This window comes from Numenius arquata, chromosome 8 (genome assembly GCF_964106895.1).
Source record: "Numenius arquata chromosome 8, bNumArq3.hap1.1, whole genome shotgun sequence".
Classification (NCBI taxonomy): domain Eukaryota; kingdom Metazoa; phylum Chordata; class Aves; order Charadriiformes; family Scolopacidae; genus Numenius; species Numenius arquata.
The window spans coordinates 26,723,704-26,750,683 of record NC_133583.1 but is presented as its reverse complement, the minus strand read 5'-3'; the positions used below and the strand labels follow the sequence as shown (position 1 = coordinate 26,750,683).

Genomic DNA, 26,980 nt, shown 5'->3' with positions numbered 1-26,980 from the left:
GCACTAATGACCTCATCTGTTACAGCCCTTGTCTTAACGCTGGAGAATTTCTTTAACTATTCTCTAATTTGATCTCCGCAAGCAGGTCTCACAAAGACTGGTAAAACTCTCTGCATACGTTGAAGTTAGACACATCTTCTATGTTGGAACAACATGTACTTATTTCTTTTGACTTCAGGGGTTAATGACATGGATTAACACATTTTAGTAGATGGCTAGTTATGGCTGTCTATGCACATGTACGTGCTCGTCTGTTTTGCTGTTAATTTAACCTCATGTTTATAAGTTATGTGTGTTTTAGCCCTCATGCATATATACTTCATATGCATGCATATGTATATGTCTGCATTTATAACGTATAAAAATATAGAATCATAGAATATCTTGAGTTGGAAGGGACCCATAAGGATTATTGAGTCCAGCTCTCCAAACTACTTATATTTATGTGTATACAAGTAGTTTATAGCTAAATTAACACCAGATTCTTCACAGGGACTTCTCTGCTTTCACTCTCCTTTCTATCATGGCAATATATGAGCTGTCATATGGCATCTGTGTCCCTGCATCATCATCTGCACTTCTGACAGGTCCACAGATCTGCCTTAAGGACGTAGTCCTGCAAGGCAAAGCTCTCTGAGACCACTTGAAATTAGCTCCTTGATGTTTAGCGCTTGGAGAGGATGGACAGAAGAGTATCCTGTTCTAGAAGACCTGCTCTTGCTGATCTGTCCATGTCCCCTGTATGTATAAAAACTGTTCACAGCTGAGCCAGGATTTTCTCTCTTTTTCTGAAGGTTTCTGTGCATCTTGAGTGAAACCTGCAACAGAGATGGATACTGAAGGCTTTGGAGAGCTTCTCCAGCAGGCAGAACAGCTTGCAGCTGAGACAGAAGGTATCTCTGAGCTCCCTCATGTAGAACGCAACCTGCAGGAGATTCAGCAGGCGGGGGAACGCCTGCGTTCCCGCACTCTGACCCGCACTTCCCAGGAGACTGCAGATGTTAAGGCGTAAGTATGGAGCACCAGCATCAGAAACTCTATGTGGAGGGTAGAAGCTGTTTACGGGTTTGGTTTCTAATGCGTGGGGAGACTTGCCAGGAGGACATGCCCAGGAGACACAAACAATAGCTGCAAAGCTGGGGTTTCTTTTCACCCCCACCATTCTCCTACTTACAAAAAAATAACATAGTAATTGAAGGATTTATCTGAGGAGCTACCATTCCTGATTTCAGGCATTAAAGCCCAAAAGTGCAGTACCTTGTTCTGGCCGCTGCTGAAGACATTTACCAACATGCTATAGAATTTTTCTATCTGGAAGGACTTGGCAGCTGTGCGGTACTGCAGTGGAACAGCAGAAAGCGTTGAGCAGGGCTGAGGTGCTTAGATATACACCTAGGGCGTTTCAAACACTGGGTTTTATGCAGTTTTCATAACACAGCTGGAGCACTGTGTGTACATGCCTAGCTGCTGACCTAAACTGGCAATGAATTTGTGTTTAAAGTTCTGTCTGTTCAATACTAATTTCATACCTGTACAATTTCTTCCTTATAGGTCTGTTCTTCTCGGGTCTAGAGGGCTTGATATATCTCACATTTCTCAGCGACTGGAGAGTCTGAGCGCAGCCACTACGTTTGAGCCTCTCGAACCTGTGAAGGACACTGACATCCAGGTAGGGGCATTTCTGATGTGTGAATCACACTATCCTTGTAACCGCCGTTCCTGTGCTGTGGTTCAAAGTTCTTCTAAGGCTATTGTGGAAATAGTCTTGCTGTGTGTTTAATTCATGGGCTAGAGGAGGTACAGAGGAGAGATGCTGCTTTCATTGATGAAGGATCATAGAATGGTTAGAGTTGGAAGGGACCTTAAAGATCATCCAGTTCCAACCCCCCTGCCATGGGCAGGGACACCTCCACTAGAGCAGGTTGCTCAAAGCCCCATCCAGCCTGGCCTTGAACACTTCCAGGGATGGGGCAGCCACAGCTTCTCTGGGCAACCTGTTCCAGTGCTTCACCACCCTCACAGTAAAGAATTTCTTCTAATATCTCATCTAAATCTCCCCTCTTCCAAATTAAAACCATTACCCCTTGTCCTGTCACTACACTTCCTGACAAAGAGTCCCTCTCCGGCTCTCCTGTAGGCTCCCTTCAGATATTGGAAGGCTGCTATGAGGTCTCCCTGGAGCCTTCTCTTCTCCAGGCTGAACAACCCCAGCTCCCTCAGCCTGTCTCCGTAGGGGAGGTGCTCTATCCCTCTGATCATCTTCATGGCCCTCTGCTGGGCCCGTTCCAACAGGTCCATGTCCTTCCTGTGTTGAGGACTCCAAAGCTGGACACAGTACTCCAGGAGGGGTCTCACGAGCGCAGAGTAGAGGGGCAGAATCACCTCCCGCGACCTGCTGGCCACACTTCTCTTGATGCAGCCCAGGATGCGGTTGGCTTTCTGGGCTGCCAGTGCATGTTGCCAACTCACGTTGAGTTTCTCATCTGCAAACACTCCCAAGTCCTTCTCCTCAGGGCTGCTCTCCAGCCATTCTCCGCCCAACCTGTACTTGTGCCTGGGATTGCCACGTCCCAGGTGCAGGACCCTGCACTTGGCCTGGTTGAACTCCATGCGGTTTGCACGAGCCCACCTCTCCAGCCTGTCCAGGTCCCTCTGGATGGCATCCCTTGCCTCCAGCGTGTCGACCAAACCACCGAGCTTGGTGTCGTCAGCAAACTTGGTGAGGGTGCACTCTATCCCACTGAGGGATAGAGTATGCTGAGGGTGCACTCTATCCCAGGATGTTTGAGTTAGCCATCAGAAACAGCATTAAGTACCATATTGGCAGAAGTACTTTAGGTTCCAAACTCTTCCTGAAGCCAAGAGGAACTAGGTACATACTTAACTGCCATGTGGACCTGTCTTTGTTGGCTTTGCAAGCCTAAATTGCACAGAGATACCTCTCCCTCATAACCTTTTGTTATGTCTGATTGGAAGAATCTTGTAAACTTTCCTGTAGATTGGTCTCTCCAAGTGTCTTAGAAATTAACATGACCCATCTATTTTTGCTTTATGATAGTTGCCTGGCCTTGTAGAATATCTTCATGATGAAGACATCTGCAGTTTTCATTACTCAGTGAAGAGCTGGTTATGGAGTGGATGTTGTGGGTTGCATTGACGGTAACAGTCTGAATTGCTGGATAATCATTTGGAAGCTTGTATTCTCTCTCCTTACTGGCAGATGGCTAAGTCAGGAGGGTCAAAAGACTCGTAAGCTCTTCTTTTTTGCAGATGTAGTATTCCCTAAACTACTTAACTTCAGAAGGGAAGGGGAGGTGCGTTGGGGCTGCATTCGGTGCTCTTGGGCTGGGAACACGGAGGGGTGACCGTGCATGTGAGAACTGACTACGCCGAGTGCCTAACGGGTTTCTCCAAGGTGGGATTCCTTCTTGTGCCTTTGAGCCTCTTCACCTTTTGGCAATTCCTAGCATATTTGGTGATCTTCTCTCACCCTCCCCTGATGATTTTCCCCTCTTGTTCATTAAAAATTAGTGTACTCTGGAGACTATCTATTGCATGATCATAGAGTGAGAGCTCTAAACCACTGGCCATCTTTGCTTTCTGTCTTTTCTCATTTTATTCTTTTGTTCCAATTTCTGATGGTGCACTTCTAATTGGTGATGTTAAACTTGGTACATGTCTTCCTCGACCCCATTCTGTCTAGAGTTTTTTGCAAGAGCTCTTCCTTTTTTTTTTTTTTTAGGTTTACTACTGCTGTTAATTCTCCTTTGATTTCTGGTGTTTTTCCTTTCTGCTTTAAGAGCAATCTTATTGTAGATTCTCAAGCCCAGAAGCAGTGGAGCTCTTGGCTCTTTGGATCTGAGATTTGTGGCATATGAGAAAATGGATAGGACTGCGTAATGCTCGCATTTTACTTTGTTTTACTGGTTACCTAACAAAAACGTGAAGGCTTTCTTCTTTCTTAATTATATCAGATCTCAAGGACTTATAATTTGATGTAGTGATTCTGGTATATTCTGGCGATCAACTCAGTATATTTTCTCATCTCTAGTATATTTCTTTTAAGACCCATATCAATACTTGAATGTTTTTCATTAGAATGTGTTTATTTCTTTTAAAAAGGAAGTGTTTAAGTTTGAATTCATGGCAGTTGACATTACAGACTAAGCTTACTATGAACTATTAAAATTATTTAAGTAAGAATAAGCATGCTTATTTTTTAAATAAAAAAATAAGTGACAGATAAGATTTCTTAACCAGAAAATCTTGAAGGATGTGGGAGGAGATTATTTTTTATTTTAAATATCTTGCCACCTGAAGTTAAGAGATTTTCAGCCATGCTTAAACAAATTTGGGATCTGAAACCCATTGTTTTCTACTCCAAATGATTTCTGTGGGAACTGGGTACTTATCTTGTGTAGGCATTCTTAAAAGTTTCTTAAATATTGGTCTGTTTGCGTGTTTAGGTGCTGAAATGCCTCTGTGTCTAGCCATCGTTTTCAGCCTGTCTTTTTGCTACTGAAGTTAACGATTTCTTTGGTCTTGTAGAGACAATTTGAAATGCAAACATTTTGAAATACAAGCTGGCTACTTTTTTTCTTTGTATAAGGCATTTTAATTGACTGAACATTTTCAGATGATCTATTTCTCATAGGATTCTAGTCCGTCCTAGGAGAGCGTGGCATGAAGCACATGTGTAAGTGTCATCTAGTAAATAAGAAATCTCTCCTTCATTGTTTCCAAGCTTAATAAATATGTTTAAGATTCTGAATAAATACTGTGCTTTAAAAATACATTTATATTGTGAATATAGTTACAATTGTATCCTCCTGTTTAGGAAAAGCTTCAAATTCAGCATAAAACTGGTGGTTAATTGCAAATCAATGTGCTTAAATGGCCAAATCAGCCAATGAGATTCAGCCCTTCCTTTAGGAAAACAGCTAAAAAGTACAAATGAAAAAAACAGGATTAAAATCAATCATTTAAATCAAAGTTCCCTGCTTGCTGTTTTGAATCATGATTAACACTGGTGATTTAATCAGTGATCACTTTAATTTAAACCTAACTACTCATGTCTGAGGCCTAATACATGTGTGCTTTGAATTTTAATATTTTTTTTTTTTGCAGGCCATGTGTAGAAAACAGTAAATTAGCTAAAACCGCTTTGCTATGGGAAGCATGGCAAAGTGCTCCATTTTAGACCATCTTACCCGAGTAAAGTGTCAGTTTTAAATGTTTTGTCCCCGTCTTGTTTTGCAGTTAAGAGGTACCAGGCTTTTCATGTTGTTTTGCAGAACGCCATCCTCTGCTCTGTCTGAGGATATTTGCAGTCGCATCTCAAGCTGTCTGGCTGATGTCGACAGAGGTCTGTTATCTGAAAGTAACTTGCTTAGAATATGGACGAGTCTCTGCGCTCGTCGGGAGGTGCTGGTGTGCAGTCATCAGCAACAGAATCTTGGCCTTTCAGAGTAGTTTTTCTGAAGTTTGTGGTGTTAGTTACCTAAGAGGACCTTCGTGTTATACACTGCTGATCATCCTCTAATCAGCTCTGTTAACCGAGTAGGTCTTAAAATTATTTGATGCTTTAGATAAAGATGTACAGCAAAAGCTTCTTCCCATGTTACTTTTTCTTATATCTTCTGATGACTGTTGGGATTTTTTTGAGCTAATTAGTTTCATAAGGCTTCTTCAGGCTGCTTGTGTTTATTGGGAGCTGGATGTAGCTATACCTTTACACTGTGGAATTCTCCCTCTGTAAGTTGCTCCCGTTGTATCCTGGAAGGCAGAGTGATCTGGTCTATTGTTTTACAGGACTTTGCTAATTCCCCTGCTGTTACTCAGGATTCGCAACACCGTACTGGTAGGCTTTAACTCTGTGGATTGGGGAGAGCTGTTCTGTTCTGCATCAAACCTGCAGCCTGCACTTTCTAGCATTACCATTACCCTTTTTTTTTAACCAATAAAACCTTCTTCCCAAATACTTTATGAACTTGGTTCACAGATTATCATCAGTATTGTAGGCTCAGCTGTCCTTTCTCAGTCCCATCTTTTCCCGATGCACAACACATACTCACAAGCCTGTGTAGTTTGCAGCAAATTTATTTAGCCTTAAATCCTGTCTGAAACTTACTTGTCATTAGTAGATTCTTTGACGCTCTTAATTATTCTTGTATGTGTGGTGTCCCTCAAGCTTCAGTTTGAGCAGGCAGTTGTTATGGGTTTATAAATACTTTACAACATCATTTGATTAAGATCCTTTGCTTCCAGTGGTCCCTTCCATTTCTCTGACAGTCTGCTTGAGCTTCTCCAGCTTTCTTACCTAAAGTATTTACTTATTGTCTCTGTTTCTTCTTATGTTGCGGTCTATTCTAGCAGCCTGTATGTGGGCAGCACAGAGAGATACGCTAGAATCTAATCTCTCAAATAATGACAGCACTGCAGAAGGAGAATTCCAGGAAATACCCAATTTCTTATATAGAGAGTAAAACACATCAAGAAAAATCAGAGAGCAGCATCCTAGGGCATGAAGTCCCAGGACGCTGATGTGAGACATTCAGAAGGTGTTAAGAGAATCTAGGAATTCACCTTAATAGAAGCCTCAGCTTGGGTTAACGAGCAAGAGGGACTTTCTGTACAGAACCTCTTTTAAATGGTACTCCATAGTGCTGACTAAAAAGAAGTGCACCAAATTGCAGCTCAATTAATTATCTGAATTATTTATCAGTTGTAAAATGTAGATTGCTTGCACATAAAAGGGTTGTGAGTCCAGGAAATGTCTCCCACTAGAGCAGTAGGCCGGGAAGACTATGAAAAAGATTCTAGGCTTGCCATTAAATTATAGAATTTGTATTTTTCCTCTCTCATTTCAAAGACTCTGTTCTTAAATTGCATGCAACACAACAAACAGTTCTCGCAACAAATCCAGTTCATAACAATTCCTATGTCAAGAGTTTATAAAGATCAAGATTTTTCTAAATTGTGAGAAAGCCCTATTTTGGCAAAATCTTTTCGAAATTGAATATGGTAGTCAAGTGATTCTTGATGCCATATTTAGCATGGTGGGGTTTTTTGTTCATTTCTTTGTGGCTTTTAAAAATCCCAGGAACGGGTTGATCGTGCCAGCTGGTAACTTAGAGATGGAGTATGTGTGTATAACTGTAATGCTGACATTTTGGTCAGAAAAGGTATTTCTTTGCTCTTCCAAAGACGTAAACTATGATGTCCTCTTCTGGTGAGCACTGTCGTAGCAGAGCTCTCTCAGGTCACAGAGACCTGGGAAGGGGGGAAGGCCGTGCTATCGTGACATGTTAAGACAGGACCCGCTCTTGCATGTTTTGGTTTGCGTATGGATGTCGGAGAGGTCCGGTGCTGCACTAGTAAAAGTGTTTGGGGTACCTGGTAGGGCTTAGTTGCAGGATCAAGGCGTGATTTACGCTTATTAACATATTCTGACTGATCACAGTATGCTTTACGGTGTGCTTTGTGGTTTGAACAGGTCACGCTGATGTGATATCAGATTTAGCCCTCCCTGGTATGCTTGGTTTGAAATGTTATGGTGATAACTTTAAGAACTGGGTTTGCTCTCACTTATAAAGCTGGAGCCAGCTCTGTGCAGATCTCATAGAAATGAACATGAGCCCTCCTTCCATACATTGTTTTTATATGCTTAGAAAGTTTGAGGGGAAGTCCTGGCTCCATTACACTGAAGGAAAATTTCGTTGAATTCTCTCATTTGTACAACAGCTTCACCCTGGCCTTCTGATCTAGGCAGAACTGAAATTAAAGGTTGCTTACCAGGGTTTGGGTTTGATTTCTGGGTGTGGTTGTTCAGAGTATTGAGCGAGTATCTCTCTGGAAGTCCAGATACAGAAATAAGAGCTTTTATCTAAATGAGGGCAGAAGGTTAAGACTGAAATCTGTCCAAGTGGCAACTGAGGCAGACTGAAATTAAGTATCTGAGAGATTTTCAATTTTTTCAGAGTATCATAAACAGGCAGCTTTGGCTTCTGGTTTAGTGTTAGTAGAATCTGGGTCCCAGCACAGTATGTTCTGTTTGTGTGTATGTACGTGTATGACTCGTAATTTTAAAATGCTTACTCTGCCATCGGGTACCGAAGGGGTGCATTATTCAACCAGTGAGCTCTTACTGCTATTTTATATTACCATTTGTGATACGCTTTGTGGTATCTGCTAGAATAATACCAAAGCCTGTGGTAATCTACTAGAGTGTAACTAAAATCAGAGTTTATAAATGGAAATGCTGACACAACCTTAAAGGGGCGGCCTCAAGTGCTGTTCACCATCCATTGTTTGCATTAGCTTAGCCTGAAAATGCATTTTTCCTTTTGCAGATTTTTGTCCTTTCCCATTTGCCAAACATTGATTTCTCCCCCCCACCCCCCCAAGTCCTTCAGTTCTAATGGAGCTTGAAATTAAGGTGGCTTTATTTTTCTGTCGCTTCCTTGTTCACCCTAATCGATGATGCCAGCACAGCTGTGGGGACCTTTTAACCATTGCAGAGCCAGGACACTGAATGCAAGAGGACAACCTTCCACCTTGGCTTTTTTAGGGTTGGTCGTTAGCTGTTGGTTTCTTTGCATTACTGCAGTCCGAATGAAAAATATTATTTGCGGTCATAGTTGTGAATTCTTCAAAAGCTGTAGAAATCTTATGCTCCGAAAAAACCTCTCTACAAAGGTTCTCAGAGGTAATTTTTTTCCTTTACTAGTGCATGCTTGTATCTAACCCTGCTGCTTTCTTTGCCCAGGTTGTCTCACTGTTTTCATTCAGGATCTGACCCTTAATGGATACGTTTAGGCATGTCAATCGAGAATATAAATATCCTGGTGGATAATTACATGTGGCCAGAGGCAGTTTTAACACAATTGAAGAAAGAGGTGATGTGGAATGAATGAGTTCTTGACATGCAGCAAACGGAGTTAAGGGATGTGGACCTTAGAAACCCAAATTACAGAAACTTCTTCACCTCATCTCTGATGTGTTTGCCTATCTCCCTTCTTTTAGGTACCAAGTAACAATTTTATATACGCCTCTAAAGGAAACCGGCAGCTTGTTTGTGGTTCTCTGCTGGGTGCTTATACTTGCCAGGGCTTCTGCAGCCTTGGCCAGGCAGCCGGGGCTTCAGTGGCCTGGCTGCCACCTGCCTGACAGTGGCAGTCTCTGAATGAGCAGGTTGTCCCCGAGCCCCCCAAGGCCTGTGCTGACCAGAGAACGCACTGGGAAATGCCAAGGGGTGCGTGGGCTGGGATGAGATGGGGTTTAAGAGCGTAGGCTTCTCTACTTCATAGCCAACGTGGGTTTTTTGTTGTAGTGGTTTTGTTTCATTTTGGTTTTTTAAGTAAAAAAAAAAACAAAACACCCAAACCAGCTCCTTTTGGCATCAGGTAGGTGAGTTAATAACAGTGTACAAAAAGGGGAGGAGGGGGGGAGAAGAGAAGCCCAAAACATTGGGAATGTGTTGGGGTTTTGGGGTGTTATTTTTTTGCTTGTCACTTTTTCCCTCACGTGCTTAGTTTACATCTAAGCAGGAGTTTTCTCTAGTTTTCATTACTGGTTTAATAGCAGGATTTAGTAGTGTGGTTTTAAATTACCCTGGCCTTACTTACTTTGAAAACAACCACACACACACCTCCAAAGACCCAAACCATGGCATATTTAATGTAGAATATTGTATGGCATTTTGTTAGTAGGCCAGATTGCACTCACTCCATAAATGCTGTGATACTGAATTATTTCAAATTTCTTTTGTGTGCTTGGTTGCCTGCTAACTGGATTAATGATGTGGTGATCTTCCAGTTGATCGTGGTCCTGATCATGGATTGGGTTAGGAACAGGAGAGAAGAGACATGATCTGCCTTTCTCTTTCATCACAGCTAAACAAGAGAGCATGAAAGAGACGTTTCAAAACTTTATGCTAATGCAAGGTCATGAGATGGAAAAATTGAGAACTCTTGTTCCAGTAGCTATGTTTATTGATCTATTTAAATTCTGCTGTGTCCTGGCACACTTTATATTTCCTGTCTGTTTAATCCAGATATGTTCTTTGCATCTCAAATAGGTACAACTGTAGACTTTTAATAAACATCTTTGAAGTCTCTATCATAAACATCTTAAAACAGAGACCAGATTTTGAGTCATAACACTTGACTTCATTTCCCCCTCCCCTTTTTTTCCTCCTCATGCTGCTAGCTCTGCCCTTTGATGAAAATTGTTCCAGTTCCTCATTGAATGTCAACTCATACCCCTGTGAAGGGGCAAATAATGGTATAAAAGGCAGTTTGCAGACCACGTATCCAAAATGCAGCCTCTCCTGTGCTGATGCTCTCTCAGCATTGCAGGACCCATTAAAACACCACGTGCAGCTCAAACTCTAGAGCAAACCTTGGCTGGTGGGATGTGATTATCTGAGGCAGAATTTCACCAAGCTCAGAGCAGCGTTAATATTGCAAGAAGTACCATGGGATCGTTAATGACTTTCAGGCTCCGTGTTGCATTTTACCAGGAGGGCGGCACTTCTGGCAACACGGTACCTCTTCATGTCACGCCATCCCATTAATTTAGCGCTCACTGAGGTCTTGTATTGACTACTGACCTAGACAGTGTGTGCTCAGCATGTGCAAATGAACTATCGGAATTAGTATTTTCACGGTGCTGGAAAAATTTAGTAGAGTGGTTTCATCTCTGTGGCGGTAGAGATTGGTGAGAAGATTTGCTGAGATGCAAATTCTTGCAGCCTGGCAATTTACCACCTCCACGTATCATGTGATACAGCAATTACTTGGGCTAAAGAGGTGGTTTTATTTATTTATTTGGTGCTCAAATGTAGCTTTTGCAAAGCACCACGCCATTTTGTTTTGTAAAATATTGGTATTTCCATCAATCTTGAAACCATTATGAAGAAAGTGTAGACTTTACGGGAGAGGATTTGGAGATTTCCAGTACCTTCATTGTAGCTCTGAAAGAAAAGATCTTCAGGGCTGGAATTTAACTGTGGAACTGGTTATACATAGAAGTGAAGCCAATTCATCTTTGCTGCATTGAAGGGGGGGAAAAATGTGAAAAATTAACAAAAAGGTAAATTAGGTTCCTAAAATATGAACAGTGTTTTGGATGGTAGTAGCATAAGGCCACAGTTTGGAGTGTGGTGGTTTTTTTTTTTTTTTTTTTCTTTTTAATGTATTTCTTTTTGAAGTAATCCAATTCTTTCCTGAGTGGACCATGGTATGTCCTTGGAACCAGAGACACGGGGCTTTGGGAAGCCCTTCTCGTGGCCACGCAGAGGTCTTGTTGCACGGACTTTTCACAGATGGCAGAAGCTTTCAGTCCCAGGGCTGTGGTGGGTTAAAGGATTTAAGCTGTAGGTTTGGGATTGAAAAACAAATGTTTAGCTCTTTCAGTCAGTACGGCTTTTCAGTTCTTGCTTCTGAAAAGGGGAAAAAAAGAAAACTTCCCAACTGCAATAGGGAAAAAAGAATTCTGATATTCAGTAAGCTTTTCTGAAATGGGACAGAGTGGCTTGGAGCCAACCTATACAAAGAGAGGTGGGTCTGTTACCTTTCTCCTGAACTAGTTTTTGCAGGGTTTTTTTGCTAAGGTCTTTATTACTTAAGCACTGTCTTGAGCATCTTTTTCAGCTAATCCAGGTGGTGCTGCGCGCTGTACAGAACAAATTGCTCTTTCACAGGTGAAGTTGGTAGCGTGAGCAGGTCAGGCTGTCTCACTGAACTCCCGTGGTCACAAACATTGTAAAACCCTGGACACTCTCTTTCCTGCGAGGCTGTTCATCAAATCTATTAGAAAACCAAGCAGCTGCTGCAGCTCTTGACTCCCTCCCCTCTTTTCAGGGTCCCCCCTAATTTACTCGGGCCTCTTGAAAGTGTTACTCCACTGATGAATTCCACCAGGGTTTATTACTAAACCATTTGCGTAATTTAGCAGTCTGGGAAAGGCCACAGGTACATTGTTGTGCGTGTCCTCCTCTCTACTGTAGTAATTAGTCACTTTGACTCCACATCCAAAATCTTAATCCTAGGCATTACCAAGCTTTGGTTTAAAACAGTCACTAACTAATAAGAGTGTAAACTGTTTACCAACACCTGGGCATCAAACTGGATGTGCTTAAGCTTCCCTATGCAAAACGGCAGCCTGAAAATTTGGCAGTTTGCAGAAGAAATGTTTGGGTTGTGTGTATGGATGTTTTTTAACTTTTCCTTTTTGAAGTCAAAATGAATTCTTATTCCTGCCAAGATACGCTCCTGAAAGAAAGTTGCAGCCTTTTGGGGTGGAACTAAGGACACATGCATTTGCTTCACTCATTTAGATTTTTTGGCACAACTTCTGTTCTCGCTGCCTCCTTTCTGTTTTCTTTCCTGTCCTCTATTTTTCATCTTTCTTCAACTCTCTTTTTTTTTTTTTCTTACTCCAGTTGTATTTATTCTCTTTGCTTTCCTATTTTGGATTCATTTAGTACCTCCTGCCTGGTCTTTACTCAGGTCTGTGCTTTGAGAATATTTTGGGTGCAAACTTACTTTGAGCTAAATGATTAAACTCCGGTTTAAACAAAAAACAGTTGTTGGGAAATGTTTATGTTAGTTTTCCCTGCACGTGGAAACGGCCGAAAGAAGCTTAGGGAGATGAGTTGGAAATTTTCTATATGACTCTGTTATTTGTATCTCAGCAAGCGTGCGAGATGCATGGTGCTTCCACCAGAAAGGAGCTGCTTAGGCAGCATTTTGAGCCACAAATTTTTTAACTTAATTGGAACAGCATGCTGAATTGTTGCTTGGTAAAAATGCCTTGAGAAGGTTGGAGAGACTTAGCTTTAAAACAACTGTATAGAGAATAAAATTGTCTGTTGTACTGTCCTTTTTCAAGCACCAGTTTCTGGATTACATGGTATCTTCAGTGTTTATTGTGGGGTGGTTTTGAGGGAGGAAAGGGAACGTTTGCTAGTGTTACGTGAGTGCTGCTCAAAGGCTGGGGTAAACACGGCAGTGCTTAATTTCAATTTCAGCGGCTTTATTAAACCTTTTTGAATGGTTCAATTGGCTATCCTAAGCTTGAATCGGAGAGGTGGGATTAGCTGAAACTAAATTTGTCATAGTTGATTTATGAGATTGGATTTGGGACACATCTATTCAGTTGCCTTTATGTGCTTATGCCCAGCATCCGGTAATTCAGAGGAGAAACACAAGAGATGTTCATGGGTATATCTGCTTGCTTTATTAGGCTTTACCCTGTTCTCTAGTGGTTAGAAATTGGTTAAAACCCTGAAGCATGAGGGATAATAATTCTTTCCACAATTTTAGTGTTAAACACAGCTCTAGATATTGTCAATATCCATATACATACTGAGTCAGTTTTTAATCCCATTACGTTTTTGGCCTTGCTGTCTTCCTGGGGTAGTAAGTTCCACAATTCAATTACAGATTGTGTTAAAATTTATTTCCTTTTATTGGTTTTGAGCCTGGCATCATTTTAAACGGACATCCTTTCCTTGTTGTTCAGACTTGTATGAACTGGATTTCTGAATCTCCTCTTTCTAGACCACTTATAGGCTTTTAAAGCTCTTACTCGGTTCCTTTTTTTAATGCTATCCATCCTGAAACTGTTCCCATCTCACAGCACGTGAGAAGGTACACACACTTTTGCTAATTCTCCAAATCTGTCCTGCAGTTTTTCTTTTGAGGGTGGCTGTCCGGCTTTTACACGGTGTTCTTGATAAAGCCACAGCATTGTTTGGTTTCTCTGATAATAAGGTTCAGTGTGGCCAAACTCGGTGTGAAAGGCAGAAGCAGCAATCTGTGAAGGATTTGATTTTAATCTCAGATAAGTGGGAGTGCACAGGTGGGGATACCGTACGGTATCATGACAAATCCTTATCTCTAAATGTGTTTGCAAGCCAGTAGGATTCTTCGGGCCGGGTTCTAATGTATGAGAAAAGACATTTCTGAAGAGAAGTGGGGGAAGAAATGGAGAGGAAAAAAAAAACCCAACCCACATTTCAAATAGATGAGTGGGAACCTGCATGTTATCTCCAGATCCTCTTAGCAGTAATTGATTTTGCCTGCTATGGTTACCATATAGTAACTCTGAAACATTCATTATTTCTTTCCTCTTCTGCCCCAAGGCTCATAACAGAGAATGGCATGTTTAAATCCTTTTATTCTGTCTGCTAAGTAGATACAAAAACCAAAAGGCTTTAATGATTCTGAAATAAGCACTAATTCAGTAGTCAAAAGACCCACCATTGTCTTGACCAAAAGAGACCATGCCCATCTTGAGGTCCTAGTGGAAGCTAAATGGTGGAGACTGGATGCAGAGACCCACCTCGCTGTGGAATTGCAAATTTGGACACTGTTCTCTGTTATTTTTCACAGAGCTAACCCTGCTATATTTCTCTTCTTAGTCCCTGTCTAGCTTGATTTAGTTTTTCCAAGGCTAAAGGTGGCTTATCCAGAAAATTTGTAGCTCATTTCTAATGGTAAGAAGCTTGATTACTCAACAGAGAGAGCAAATCAATATCGCTTCTCTTATTGTTGTTTTGCTATTTGACTTGAGGTTAATGTTTTGGCTTCATATTTGCCGGTAGGATGAAGTGCATGATAGTGCTGTACATAATTAGTTAATGTGCTATGCTAAATGTTTTGTTGTTTGTCTGTGGTTTTGTACCCTTAGATGCCTTATTCTCTACCTTTTCTAATATCCTCTTGTTGTTTGGGTGGTTTTTTTCTTCCGAGGAAAAACTTTGCGTCTTCTCAATGGTTTCTGCTTTTAATAAGCTAATGATTCAGTGAATTACGGAAACAGGCATTCAGGGTGGAACTGGGGGAGATTTGAGCTGGGAAGGGATCACCATTAACTACTTGTGTAAAGTCTCTGGCTCAGAGTTCATCTGTAGCTTGTTACTCACTTATATTCCTGTTAGTCACAGAATCGTTAACTCCTTTCCTTCTTTCCCTGAGGTATTGTATGTATTTGCTTGCTTTTTCCTTGCTTTTTCTGAGCCTTTTGCATTTTCTTTCAGAGGAATCTCTCCAGCACATAGGATGTGTTATGCTGTGTCATTTGAAAGCTGACAGGAGGCAGCTGGGGACCTCTAGGCCTTCTCCTGCCCCCTTGTCTATGGTAGGTCCACTGAGTCAGCGGGGCAGTCCTCCATATGAAAAGAATCTGGGGCTTGTTTTGATGGTGCTTGCTGACATTTAGGGATGCTGGATTTGGGGAAGGAATATTACATGTGAGTCCATCCCTATCCAGGAATGCCAGAAATGACATGCCTTTCGCAAAGCAACACCAGTAAAAAAGAAGCAAGTCTTGCTTTTCAGTCAGAAGTTATCCCTCTAATAAATACCCAAAGCTGAGCTTGGTGGAGAAATAACATCCTTTTGCAGCAGAATAGCAGAACAGATCTCCTTCTAGCAGTAAAAGGAGCATAAGGGGACTGAATCTGCAGCCTGTCTTAAAGGGCAGGATTTAGCCGTTTGTCTCAATAGATCTGTCTTCTCTTGGTTACAGGTTGGCTCTGTTTGTCTCACAAGATTTCTTCCTCAAACTCTTCAGCATTCATTGCCTCTTTAGAAGTGCCTGTAACGTTTTTCTCTCTCCTAGATGAAATGCTAATTTCCAGCCAATATATTATGTATTAGCAATGCATCCTGGCAACAAACGTTGCTTGAAACTGCATATCCTGAGAGGAAGGTGGGAAGTGCAATTCAAAGACTCATGTCGTTGCAGAGACGGCTCAGCAGAACATGTTGCATGTGGGAAGTGCATCCAGAGCAGGTTCATCTTGCCACCTCGGAGCAGTTTCTAAATCCATTGGTTTTATGCAGACCTCTGAGGTGGATCCTTTTGCCTTTAGCACCCCTGGTTGGTGTCATCTACAGGGAAGAAGGCACCTTGGTACTGGGAGATGCAAATCCAGGGTTTGTCTTGTTTGAAGCATGCTGGATGGCTATTGCCATCTCACACCAAGGAAGATGGTGTAAGCTTTTCCCCTGTTTCCCTAAAGCCTGTACTCTTTGACTACACTGTGCAGAAGATGTTCTTTGACTGGTCCGTGGCCATGTGTATCTCCGTTTGTAGGAGCCAAGTGTTTAACTGGTTTCTTGAAACAGAATTTTTCTCTGACCCTTACCATGGAAACTTTGAATTTAGAAAGGGTCAGATGCTGAAGCAGGAGAAGGATGGCCGCCACTTACAACGGAAATGTTTTTTACTTGGCACTATTTTATCTGCTGATTAATTGACTTCAAGCAAGTTAAAACAAGCAAAAGCTCACTTTTGCACTGCATCTGGTGCAAGAGTTATAACCTGGTTGTATGTGACAACTGAGGAGCATTGGTGGCCAGGCAGGCTGTGCCTTTGCGTTAGTGAGGCTCTTTTTCTCGTGGCAAAGGCAATGGCTTGCTTGATTTCATCCTTTCTCTAACTGAAGTCCCAGAGTGATAAATTGAAAACTCTTATGGCCAGTATCCTGTACCTATCTGCCTTATATAAAATGCATGCAGTAGACGGTGAAATTGAATCGCTGTCACGTGTGACTAAAGAAAAGGCCTTTTTGTTTCTTTCACAATTTATTTTTCAGCAAGTGTTGCAATTTATTTTTTGTAAGCTGAATGTGTAGTTAATGCACTTCCTTGGGAAGCTGAGGAGTTCTGTTAAATGTGTGGATTCCTGGAGGCTTTTGTTCTTGGGCAGGGCAGGTAGGACCTCAGAGTTTAAACAGAACTCCTGAGCTTATTGATCTATTTTACTCCATTTTTTTCTCATCTTGAAACAACCCTTTGCTACAGTTAAAACACCAGATCTTTGGACTTGCTGTGTAGCATCGACTCATCATCTTAAAAAATGAACTTTTAGCTTTCAGAACAAATCAGGAGTGACACCAGGAGTGGAACCTCTTCCTCTGATGCTGCTTAGAGTAAGGTTGATGGCACTGAAAAGTGCCGGATTTGAAAGGCTGAAGTACGGCCTTTCCAGTACAATTTGTGAAAGCAGTGTAGCGTATTAATAAATTTAGCTTTCCTTGATGGGTACGGGCTTCACAGTCTACATCTTGTTTACTCAGACTGACGATCTCACAGCTGGTTCCTTTGGACTCTTCTTCTTTTCCAGGGCTGTGGTGAGTATAAACGAACGGAGTGCAGCGCCGCCCTTCAGAGTGTGTGTACGAAAGCGGTGCCTGTTGAATACACCGTGGCACATTCTGATGGAGCGATCTTACCTGTGCGAGCATCAGAGCTTCCTTTTTGCGTTAATGCCAAAGATTTAGTTGCTTGTTACTTCTGATAGCCCAGCAAAACTAAAACTGTTAAGGAACCAGCGGTCTTTTGTTCTGTGGGTTTTTTTTGGGGTTTGGTTTGGTTTTGGGATTTTGTTTGTTTTTACTATTAATCTGTTGAAGGACTTGCATAGGTGCTACCGGAAGCATCTTCTGAACAAGCTATTGCTACCAGTAGGAGAAGCAAAACTCTGCAGGTATCAGATGCTACGTCAAATTTCTGTGGTCAGTAGTTAGATGTATTTATTAAAAAAAAAAAAGCCCTTAGTGATTCTTAAAATTTAAGTGCTATTGAAATATCTTTTTAACAGCACTTTAAACTTTATTTTCAAGAGAAACTTCAGCTGTTTTGGAACACAATTATACTGACAGGCCCAGGATATAGAAGCACAGGGAAATGAAGCTGGAAAAGGAGCAGGTTCTGCTGATCAGTATTGAGTGTAACCGTGGAGATCTCGGGACTGGAATATCCAGCAGAGCTGCCATTCAGTGGATTGAAGTGTCGGAGTGTGCGGCCAGGTGGGGTAATGGCAGTACGCATCCGCATCGTTTCTACCTCCAGTTACAGCAACTTCTATCTCACTGACTGTTGCATGTTTTAAAAGTCAGGGCTGAGCAGGGCAGCACAGGTAGCGACTAATAACAGGGAAATGTTGCCCTATAATCTCATAATAATAACTTATATTAATGACTGGCATGATATTTTTTTCTATGTCAAGCTAAAACAGTTAAGAGATTCAATTGCACATGGACTATCAAAATGCATTTGTCACTGTGCTTTGACTTCTTGAGATTTACATTCAGATCTAAGCAAATATTATGTGTCCTCCATAGTTTGGAAGTGTCTAATGACAAATTGCGTCTTATGTTATTTTATAGCCCGCATTGTGAGAACAGCTAAAATGGAGCCCAAGCCTTTTTCTTTTGAAGCCAGAGGTTATAAATGAGACACAAAAATGGAGAGTGTTCTGGAGTTTGGGTTGTTGTTTTGTTTTTTTTTCCTGTTGAGGGGAATTTAGAACAAGGCTTCATAAAGAGCTAAGGATAGAGGATTTCGGCACTTTAGATTTATCCATTTGTACTTGGTGGTTGAAAGCAGCACATTCAAAACAAAGCAGCAAAGTGCTGTCAGATGTGCTGGGAAGAGCAGGGAATGGGGGTTTTTTGGAGGTTCCACAGGACAGGAGGAAGAAGGGAATGTCTGTTACAAACTTTGAAAGCGAGCGGCTGCAATAGGTTCCAAGAATATTTTGGAGCAGGAGTGCCAGTTTAAATATTTATGCAGTGTTTTATTGCACTGATTCAAATATTGAATAGCGCCTGACCCTTGAATTTTTGGATCCTTGCCTGACTGGCACCCCACGATGGGTATATTTACTTAGAAAACAGCCTTCTGCGGCAGCTGTTTTTCAGCCCAGGAGATTGGGAAAGCTGGAGTTTGATCCAATTCTTGTCATGATTTTCGTGCTTGACTTTGAGTTCAAGGAATACCTTCCCGTGCATCACTTTCTCCACTTGAGAAATAAAAGTTGTATTTACCACTGGCTTTCACAAGACTGTGAGATCCTGTAGTGGAAAGCTTATAGGGATGTTTTCCTTCTTACTATTTCCTCCGACCTCTTTATTGCTCACAGTCCTGATCAGTATTCAACAACATTTCACTGGCCTCCACCTTTCCTTGCTCGGATACCAGACCTTGTGAAAAATAAGGTTGTTTCTCTCCGTGAGTAGAGAAGCAGAGCCCTTGGCTGCCCCTGTGGGATAGTGACTGTCAGCAGAGCTCCTTTCCCCACCTGAAACCAGAAACTGAAGCCATGCTGTGAACACCGTCTACTTGCAGCTCTGCTGAAACCGCCCTTTTATCATAAAGACACCTCCAGTGGTTCTCACCAGTTTGGGCTGGAGATCTTCATCTTCTCTGAACTGCAAATATGGTAGGACTGCTGTTAGTACTGCCCTGAGCTGGAACTATGGCCGTGCAAAACCCCATTGATTAAACTGGCAGTTGATTAGAGTCAGAGACTAAAACCTGAGTCAGTACAGCTACTGCCCAATACAGAATCCCAATATAGATTCATAGAATGGTTTGGGTTGGAAGAGACCTTAAAAACCATCCAGTCCCACCCCCTGCCCTGGGCAGGGACACCTCCCACCAGACCACGTTGCTCCAAGCCCCCTCCAACCTGGCCTTGAACACCTCCAGGGATGGGGCAGCCGCAGCTTCTCTGGGCAACCTGGGCCAGGCTCTCACCACTCTCACAGCAAAGAGTTTCCTCCTGAGATCTCATCTCCATCTCCCCTCTTCCAGTGTCAAACCCTTCCCCCTCCTCCTATGGCTCCCCTCCCTCATCCAGAGTCCCTCCCCAGCTTTCCTGGAGCCCCTTGAGGGACTGGAAGGGGCTCTAAGGTCTCCCCGGAGCCTCCTCTTCTCCAGGCTGAACCCCCCCAACTCTCTCAGCCTGTCTTCACAGCAGAGGGGCTCCAGCCCTCCCAGCATCTCCGTGGCCTGGCCTCCTCTGGCCCTGCTCCCACAGATCAGTGTCCTTCCCATGCTGAGGACTCAAGCATAATCATTTTATGCAGCCCTATTTTGTAGTGCGGCAACTGTCACTTGAGATGGGTTACGTAGAATGTGCCTGATTGTAGAGAGTGAGATGAAGTAGCAAAACCGAATGATCAAGCCTATTGCTGGACACACGTACCCGACTGCTGAGCTTGGATCATGCAGCCATCATCTTCTCTGTGGTCTATGAAGACTCATGTATTCCTGTCCCTTGGCTGCTGTGCTCGTAGCGTTGGGTCCTTCGGCAGAGCTCAACCTCAATGTCCCAGCTGATGTCCCAGCTTCAAAACAGGAGCAAAAAGGCTTTGCAGATTCCCAGCCTTGCCGTACGCTTGTTTATAGCTGAAACCCCAGGGATGCAAGATAGTTTTAGCAAATAAACGTAAGGGATGTGTAGAGGGATTTCTGAAACAATCATTCTCTGTTTCCCTCTGTGTATTTGCAGACTCTAAGAAGAAAATGGAGAATTCGGCTGGCTTGTTTACCCAAGCTATTACACTGGCTTAACCATTCCATGATGAAGTTCCATTTCAGTACTGAGCTTACTAGGCCGTGGAGATAAAAATGATCAGTTTGATTGGTTTTGTCCTCCTGTTTTTACATTCAGGTTTCACAGGATTGGATCAGTGGCTGCCACCGCTTCTGCCTGAAAAACAGGCTTACCCTGAACCTTTCTGCAGATGTACACAGCTGCTCCAAACGTCCATAAGCCGTGGGGTTTTTCCACTCTTCAGAAATATAGCAGTGGCTTGGCATTATGGCCATGGCTCAGGATGGGAAGCCAGAGTTAACTAAATTTTAAAGCGTTTTTTTCTATTGCAGAGCAGCAGTGCCCTGTGCTCACGCTTTCCAGAGGGTGTCCGAGTTTTCTCCTCTGCAGAACCTGCCTTTGGCTTCATTTGATCAAACCGATAGAATGTGTTGAGAGGGGACATACAGGACTGATGCTGTGCAGGCAATTAAAATCTATGAATTGGATTAAAACCCAAATGCTAGGCTGCTTTGATGCAATGCTTTTTTGTTTTCTTTTGACTGAGATGCTTTTTGGAGATAAAGTTGGAACCAGGCTCCTAATTGCAGTTGCTTGGGGCTTAGCTGTTTGAGGTTTCTTTATTTTGCTGCTCTTACCTATTGACCCGCTTGATTAATTTTGTGTCTGAACTTCTGTCCTTTTTATTCCTGACTTTTCTGCCCTGTCAGTACACAGCTGAAAAAAACCTGTGTGGTCCAGAGGGCAAATTAGGTCTAGACTTTAAGAAGAATGTTTGGTGGCTGTGAAATAATATGTTCTTCATTTCTTGCTTCAAGACTTTTCTTTATTTTTATTTTTTTTTTATTTAGAGCTGAGCTTGACAAAGAAGGATGAGGCCAGAGGCAGTTATAAAAGGTGCATTGAATTTTTACTGTAATACTGAAGTATTGATTGTTGACTTATTGGTAGGCTTAATGCACGACCATTTCCTTAGTTAGTGTTTGAATGTCCATTAAAATGTGGGCTTAGTGCCAGAATGTTGAAATCCTGCATTTTATAATATAATTTGGCTATCCAAAAGTACTAATGTGGTTTGGATTTTAAAAAAAAAAAAAAAAAAAGTAGGCAAGTCTTGAGTTTCCTTGGTTTTTTGTATTTGTTAACCTTTACATACTGAAATGAACCTTTGAAGCAGGAGGCCCTGAAAAGAAGAGAGGAGGTGGCAGGCAGGAATCCTCATGTTTTGAGGTTTGTGCCTCTTAAAATTTTCCACCTTTTATCTTTGAGATGCCCAGCGCTCGCTGAGCTGCTGATAGACATCCAGGGATGCAGAGTAATCTTACTGACTCTTCAATTTATTAATTTAAAACCAGTCATTGTTTTTTTTTCTCAAGGAAAGTTTTGTTCCTATCGCTTCACAAGCGTGTTGCGTGGTCGTAGCGCTGCCCCTAAAAAACATCCCTGTTGTCACCTCGTAATTCTTCTCGGCTGCGAGGTAGGGCTTACTGTCTCTTCCCTGCGGCACCATCAATAATCTGCGCTCAGTTCCCAGGGGTGTTTCCCTGTAGTGTTTGATGGCACGTGCTCCGCTTGGTCCGTCCTACGAACTGGACGCCCTTCTTCCTCGTCGAAAAGCCTGCCTTGGGTTTTGGAGAGATGGGTACGGAAGGCTTGATGCTCTTGCTCTTGTGCAGGAACCATATTTGTGCCAAGCAGCTGTCCTGATTGCGGCGGTGGCTTTTTTTTGTGTGTTGGTGAGGTAGACGGGGGTGGAAATGTTAATTGCTGTGAATCATTTGCCACCGCAGCCAGACAGCGGTTACCCCACGGCCTTCCTGGAACAGGGACCCAGCGCTCCTTCAGGTACATTTAAAGTGTTTTGGCTGCTGTTTCTCCCCCCTCTTCTCCCTTCGTTTTATAGAAACACAAACTTTCACAAAACTTGCTTTGGTTTATGCACATTTCTAGTTTTGGGTGGTGACATGAACACAGTTTTGGTGGAAAATGACGTCTTTTGGGCTGTCTGGTTTTCTCACGTGGTATTGCTGTTTGTTACAGCCTGCCACGAAGAAGAATAATTACACAAAGCTAAATATTTCATTACAGCTAGAAGCAAGTACTGGAAATTAAGGGAGACTGAAAGAGCTTTCTGCTCTACCAAACATGAGGGGAAACACTTGATAAAAGTTGAGGAGCCAAGAGTTTGCCCTCTGGCTACTGTCCTGAGTGTTATTTAATCCTTCTCACTCAGACTTGTAGCCAAGACTTGCTGCAGTCCCTTTGTGTCATTTCAGCTTTCCATTAAATAATAAGATTTTGTAAGGTAAGGTTATTGCCTGATAGTCTACCTTTTTAAAAGGAATTAGTATGATACTTCTGCCAAAAAAATAGCTGGTTTTCTCTCACTGGGAAGTAGTAGCAGTTGCTCCATCTCTGAAGCAAATACCAGTGTGAGTGGTACAATTACCCAAACGAAGCTTGTGCTGCTAGTTGTGTTAAAATTGACTTTTTGTTTTCTGCCACAGAATATTTTGGGTTTAGTGTTTGTTTCCCCACCCATCTGACCTTCTCCATTCCCCTGTTTCAGTAGCCTGCAGAGGCAGCCATTGCTATTGTTCATCTCTCTTTCCAAAACATAGGTGGTGGAGAAAAACTTTCAGATTTTTTTTTTTTTCCTATGCAGTTCATATCCATTCAATTACTGTGGCTGGTTTGTGGAATTTTATGGTGACTTTTAAATATTTTGAGTTTGGGTGACAGATGATGAAGCAATTTGGAAATGACTCTCTTCTCTTTAGTACTAAGTGAGAACGAGAGAGCCTAACAAGCTACTTAAGATTTTCAACTCATCTTTGTGTGGAGTACAACATGATTTCGTACCAACTCGGATTTACTTCCTGTGGTCTCTTGTATGGCATGGTCTCTGCTTAATCAGAGTTTAGTTTTAAAAGGTAGAAAAGAAAGGACGTTACCGTATAGTGATTTAATTTACACTGTGGCAACAACTATTTATAGACTTTAAATAATTGCAATGCCAATTTAAGTTGCCCTGTTCCACTTTTTTAGATACTAGCAATCGCAAGAGATGATAAACTCCCTCTCTACAGGAGGGTGAATTAATAGGTGTCCCAGTAGGGCTGGAAGGAGCAGGATTTGACTGCATTCCTCGAACGCTTAACACCTAAGGCTCTCAAATTAGATAGCAAAGAGAAGCTGTTGAAAGAACATGTGGATGTGCGAGAAAGGCCCTTGTTGATAATGGAAGACCCTAGAGAAAATGCATTTTGGGTAGCATTAAACTTCAGCAGCTGGAAGATCTTGTTTGGAGCAAATATTAATAAAGTTTTCTTTAAAAAGAAAATCAAGTATTCATTATCTTTGCTTCCAGCATGTTCTTACTTCCAGTAAATATACACAGAAATTAACGTTACTTGGAAGACTCTAGTTCAGTAATAGTATGTGAATAATAGGTTACATCATAATTGATTAGCAACTAATATTTTTATATAAAAATATGCATCGGTGTGTTTTATCATCACCATGCTACTGAAACTGCTGGTTCACAAGGAAGTGTTTGCTTCACAAGTAGTATTCGGAGAGTGGTTTGACCCAAACTCCAAGTGAAATGGGGTAATTGTGCCCAGTAGTAGCGAGAAAGCAGTTGCTTCACTGGGTTTCAGTGAGATGATGGGAGACAACCTAAGTTTTGCTTTGATAACCAAACTTAAAGCAGGTTCATTACTGAATGCACCTCCTGAGTGCTAAATATTGTGTGTCTATTGCTTTTCATTAGGGAAATGTATGGTTTGGAATCCTGTCTGCCCTCTTTGGTCGTCCTCTGGGAGGATCTTCTGCAGCAAGGCATCTCATAACATACATGTGTGAGCCTGCAGCGCTGAGATCTCCAGTGGTAACTGGGGCCTCTTCCAATCAGTGCTGGGGAGAAGGGTAAATGTTATTTGGTGGGTCAGCCCACCAAAGCTCTGGCTGCTCCTGCGGGGCTGGGACGGAACGTAAACTCTGTGCCACTTTCCGCAGTGAACTCGCAATATGAGCACTGGTGTAGCAGACGCCGAGGAAGATTAATAACACGTTTTTGTTTAAAGCGCTAATCAGTCTTTAGATGCTCTAGTCTTAGCCACTACTGATCTAGTTTGTGTCTGAACTAGTGACCTCTATTTGAAAGTCACTTTGTCCTTTAAATAGTTTTCTGAGTCAGCCTCTGTCCCTTCCTGAGAGTCTCTTTATCTGTACACTTGAAAAGGTTGTTCTTTTTTTGTGAAAGACTAATCCCCGTTTTGTATGGCTATGCACATTGCACAGATGAAAGCGATGTGTATTCCCCTCGCTTGCCTTGAATGAGTCCTTGCTTCTCTTCTAATCCAACAGTTTGTAACTTGGTTTTCGGTGGGCTTATATTACCTTCAGTTTTGGAGGGTTTGGCTGGACAAATGGGGAGAAAGGTGGTGGTGAGGGTCCTCCTCCCCTGCAGCTTGTTCCTTCTAAATCTCTACCAAGTTTATATTCTTCAGTTTGATCTTTCTCCTTTGCGTCTACTAGAAGCGTCTGCCTAATCACAGCTACCTGACCGTAAGACACGTAGTGTTGTGTGTTCATGATCTTGATTGAGCTCTAAGATTTGATCCCTTCCCGTTCTTTTCCTTCTAGCCCTTCCCGTTCTCAAGCTATCTCAACGCTCGCAACTGTTTTTGCAAAGAATTACGGCGTGATAACTCAGAAGCAGGGTGATGCCAAACATCAAAAGGATAGAGATGTCCAGATGGAGGATCATTGGGAAAGGTGAAAGGCATGTGAGCACCAAAGAAATAAAATCACTGATTTCAATCTTCTAGTTTTGGTACTCCAGGTGAAAACTCTATAGCTTTATGATGTGGTGTGTGTTGGAAGGGATTTAAGGGCAGGATAAGCTGTTCATGCCTTTGTCTTCCTTTTTAGTCAAACTCAAGAGGTGGAGGCTTTTATTTCCTCAATATTGTCTAATGTAAGATGACAAGGGAAGGAGAGTCAGGCAGAGAAATGAAGTGATAAAACTCCAAATTACTTGATTCGATCTGCAAAGGACAGATATCTTTTTGTTTGTTTGTCTTCCAATCTTGGTGCTAACCCATCTTTTAATATGTACAGCTTCTTAATTATTGTAGTGGTGATGATAATATGAAGCTGTTAAAGAAGCAGGCATGGCCAGCACGTGCTCTGGGTGAGGAGGCTGAGCCAGGGCTGGAGGAATCTCCCTTCCCAGTTGTTGGCTGTGCCGTGATCCCCTCGGATGCCGCGTTTCCACTCCCCTGGGAAAGGCAGAGGAGAACAAACAACATGTGACAGACGTTAGTCATGTCACTTAACGCAGGACCGGAAGGCACTTGGATATTAATGTAATGAGCACAGTATAAAGACCTGAATAGAGTAGACCTGACTTCCAATTAAGCCTGCCCGGATGCCAATACTGATTTCGGTTGTACTTTCGCTATGGAAAATACAAGGATGGTTTAACACAGCAGGCGTGCACCGCTGGGGTTGGTTCTAACCACCGTGCTCGTGACTGTTCGTTTCCCACGCAGGCCAGTACTTCTAGTGCCACTTTCTTCAGAGCTGGCAGCTGTAGTTTTAAAGGAAAAGCACAAATTTAACTCCTTTATTAAGGAAAACCTAAAATGCTGTCTTCACCATGCCTCTTCGCTGCTAATTGTGGAACTGCTTGTTATCCCATTCCAAGCAAGCATCCCCGTGCGTCTTAGGATTCAGGCAGGTCTTCTTAGGTCCATCGCTAGTGTTTGTTGCCTCTTGGCACATTTTGCTTTAATACTGTCTGGAGCTGTCTGGATTCCTTTGGCAGGGAGCTGAGAAAGTCATTCTTCCTGCAGGTTGGGATGCTGCTGGAGGCCTGCACCTTCCAGAGTGGCCTCCACCCCACCAGGGACACCCTTTTGGGCAGCACTTGTCCGTAGTAAGGGCTGAATGTGTCTGTCTTTGTCTCTCCACTGTTGGCGAGCAGACTGGGAGCCACAGCTCCTTACATGAACATGCCCACTTGGGCCCTGGGCTGGAAACAGCCTCTGCCACATGATGTAACATGGGAAAGGATGGTTCTGAAACCACTGGCAGGTTTCTGTGGCTGCGCGGATTGAATTGCTGGGGAAGTTAAGAATACGGGCTTGATTCTGCACATGACACTCTTCTTGCAGTGATGGAAGTCCATTGTAATTGCTGTAACGCAGGGGGGAAGGCAGAGCTTTCTCTTCTCAGGCCATTCACAACTGATAATATAACCCTCAAGGCAAAAAAAACGCTAAAAGCACAGAATTGTTTCTGCTTTTGAATGTGTGAGTGTGTGTGCCTGCATGGTGCCTTTTGGGCTTCATGCAATACAGAATTCGGAGATGTTTTGCGAGAAGCAGGGGCATTGCTAATTGCATTCTGGTTAATCATCGTTGGAGGATCATGATTGCTACTAGCTGATGCTTTGCGGCTTCCGATGGAGTTAATAATTCATTGCCGGACTGTGTCAAAGCCTGCTCTTAAGTCAGGTCCCTCCGTGGATTGCAGGCATCAGGAGGAGTCAGAAGAGATGAAAGATGGGCTTATTGTTTGCGGTTGTTAACTCTAGGTAGCATTAGGGTAA

At 42.6% G+C, this 26,980-nt stretch overlaps 1 protein-coding gene across 1 annotated transcript in view; it reads left to right on the top strand.

The window, feature by feature from the left end:
- Positions 1–794: 794 nt before the first annotated feature.
- Positions 795–26,980, top strand: part of NUP93 (nucleoporin 93) — a 75,600-nt gene continuing 49,414 nt past the window's right edge. The window contains exons 1-2 of the mRNA XM_074151676.1: positions 795–1,008; positions 1,552–1,669. Of these exons, the coding sequence (XP_074007777.1) occupies positions 830–1,008; positions 1,552–1,669 (297 nt within the window). The 5' untranslated portion in view covers positions 795–829. The remainder of the gene's footprint in view (positions 1,009–1,551; positions 1,670–26,980) is intronic.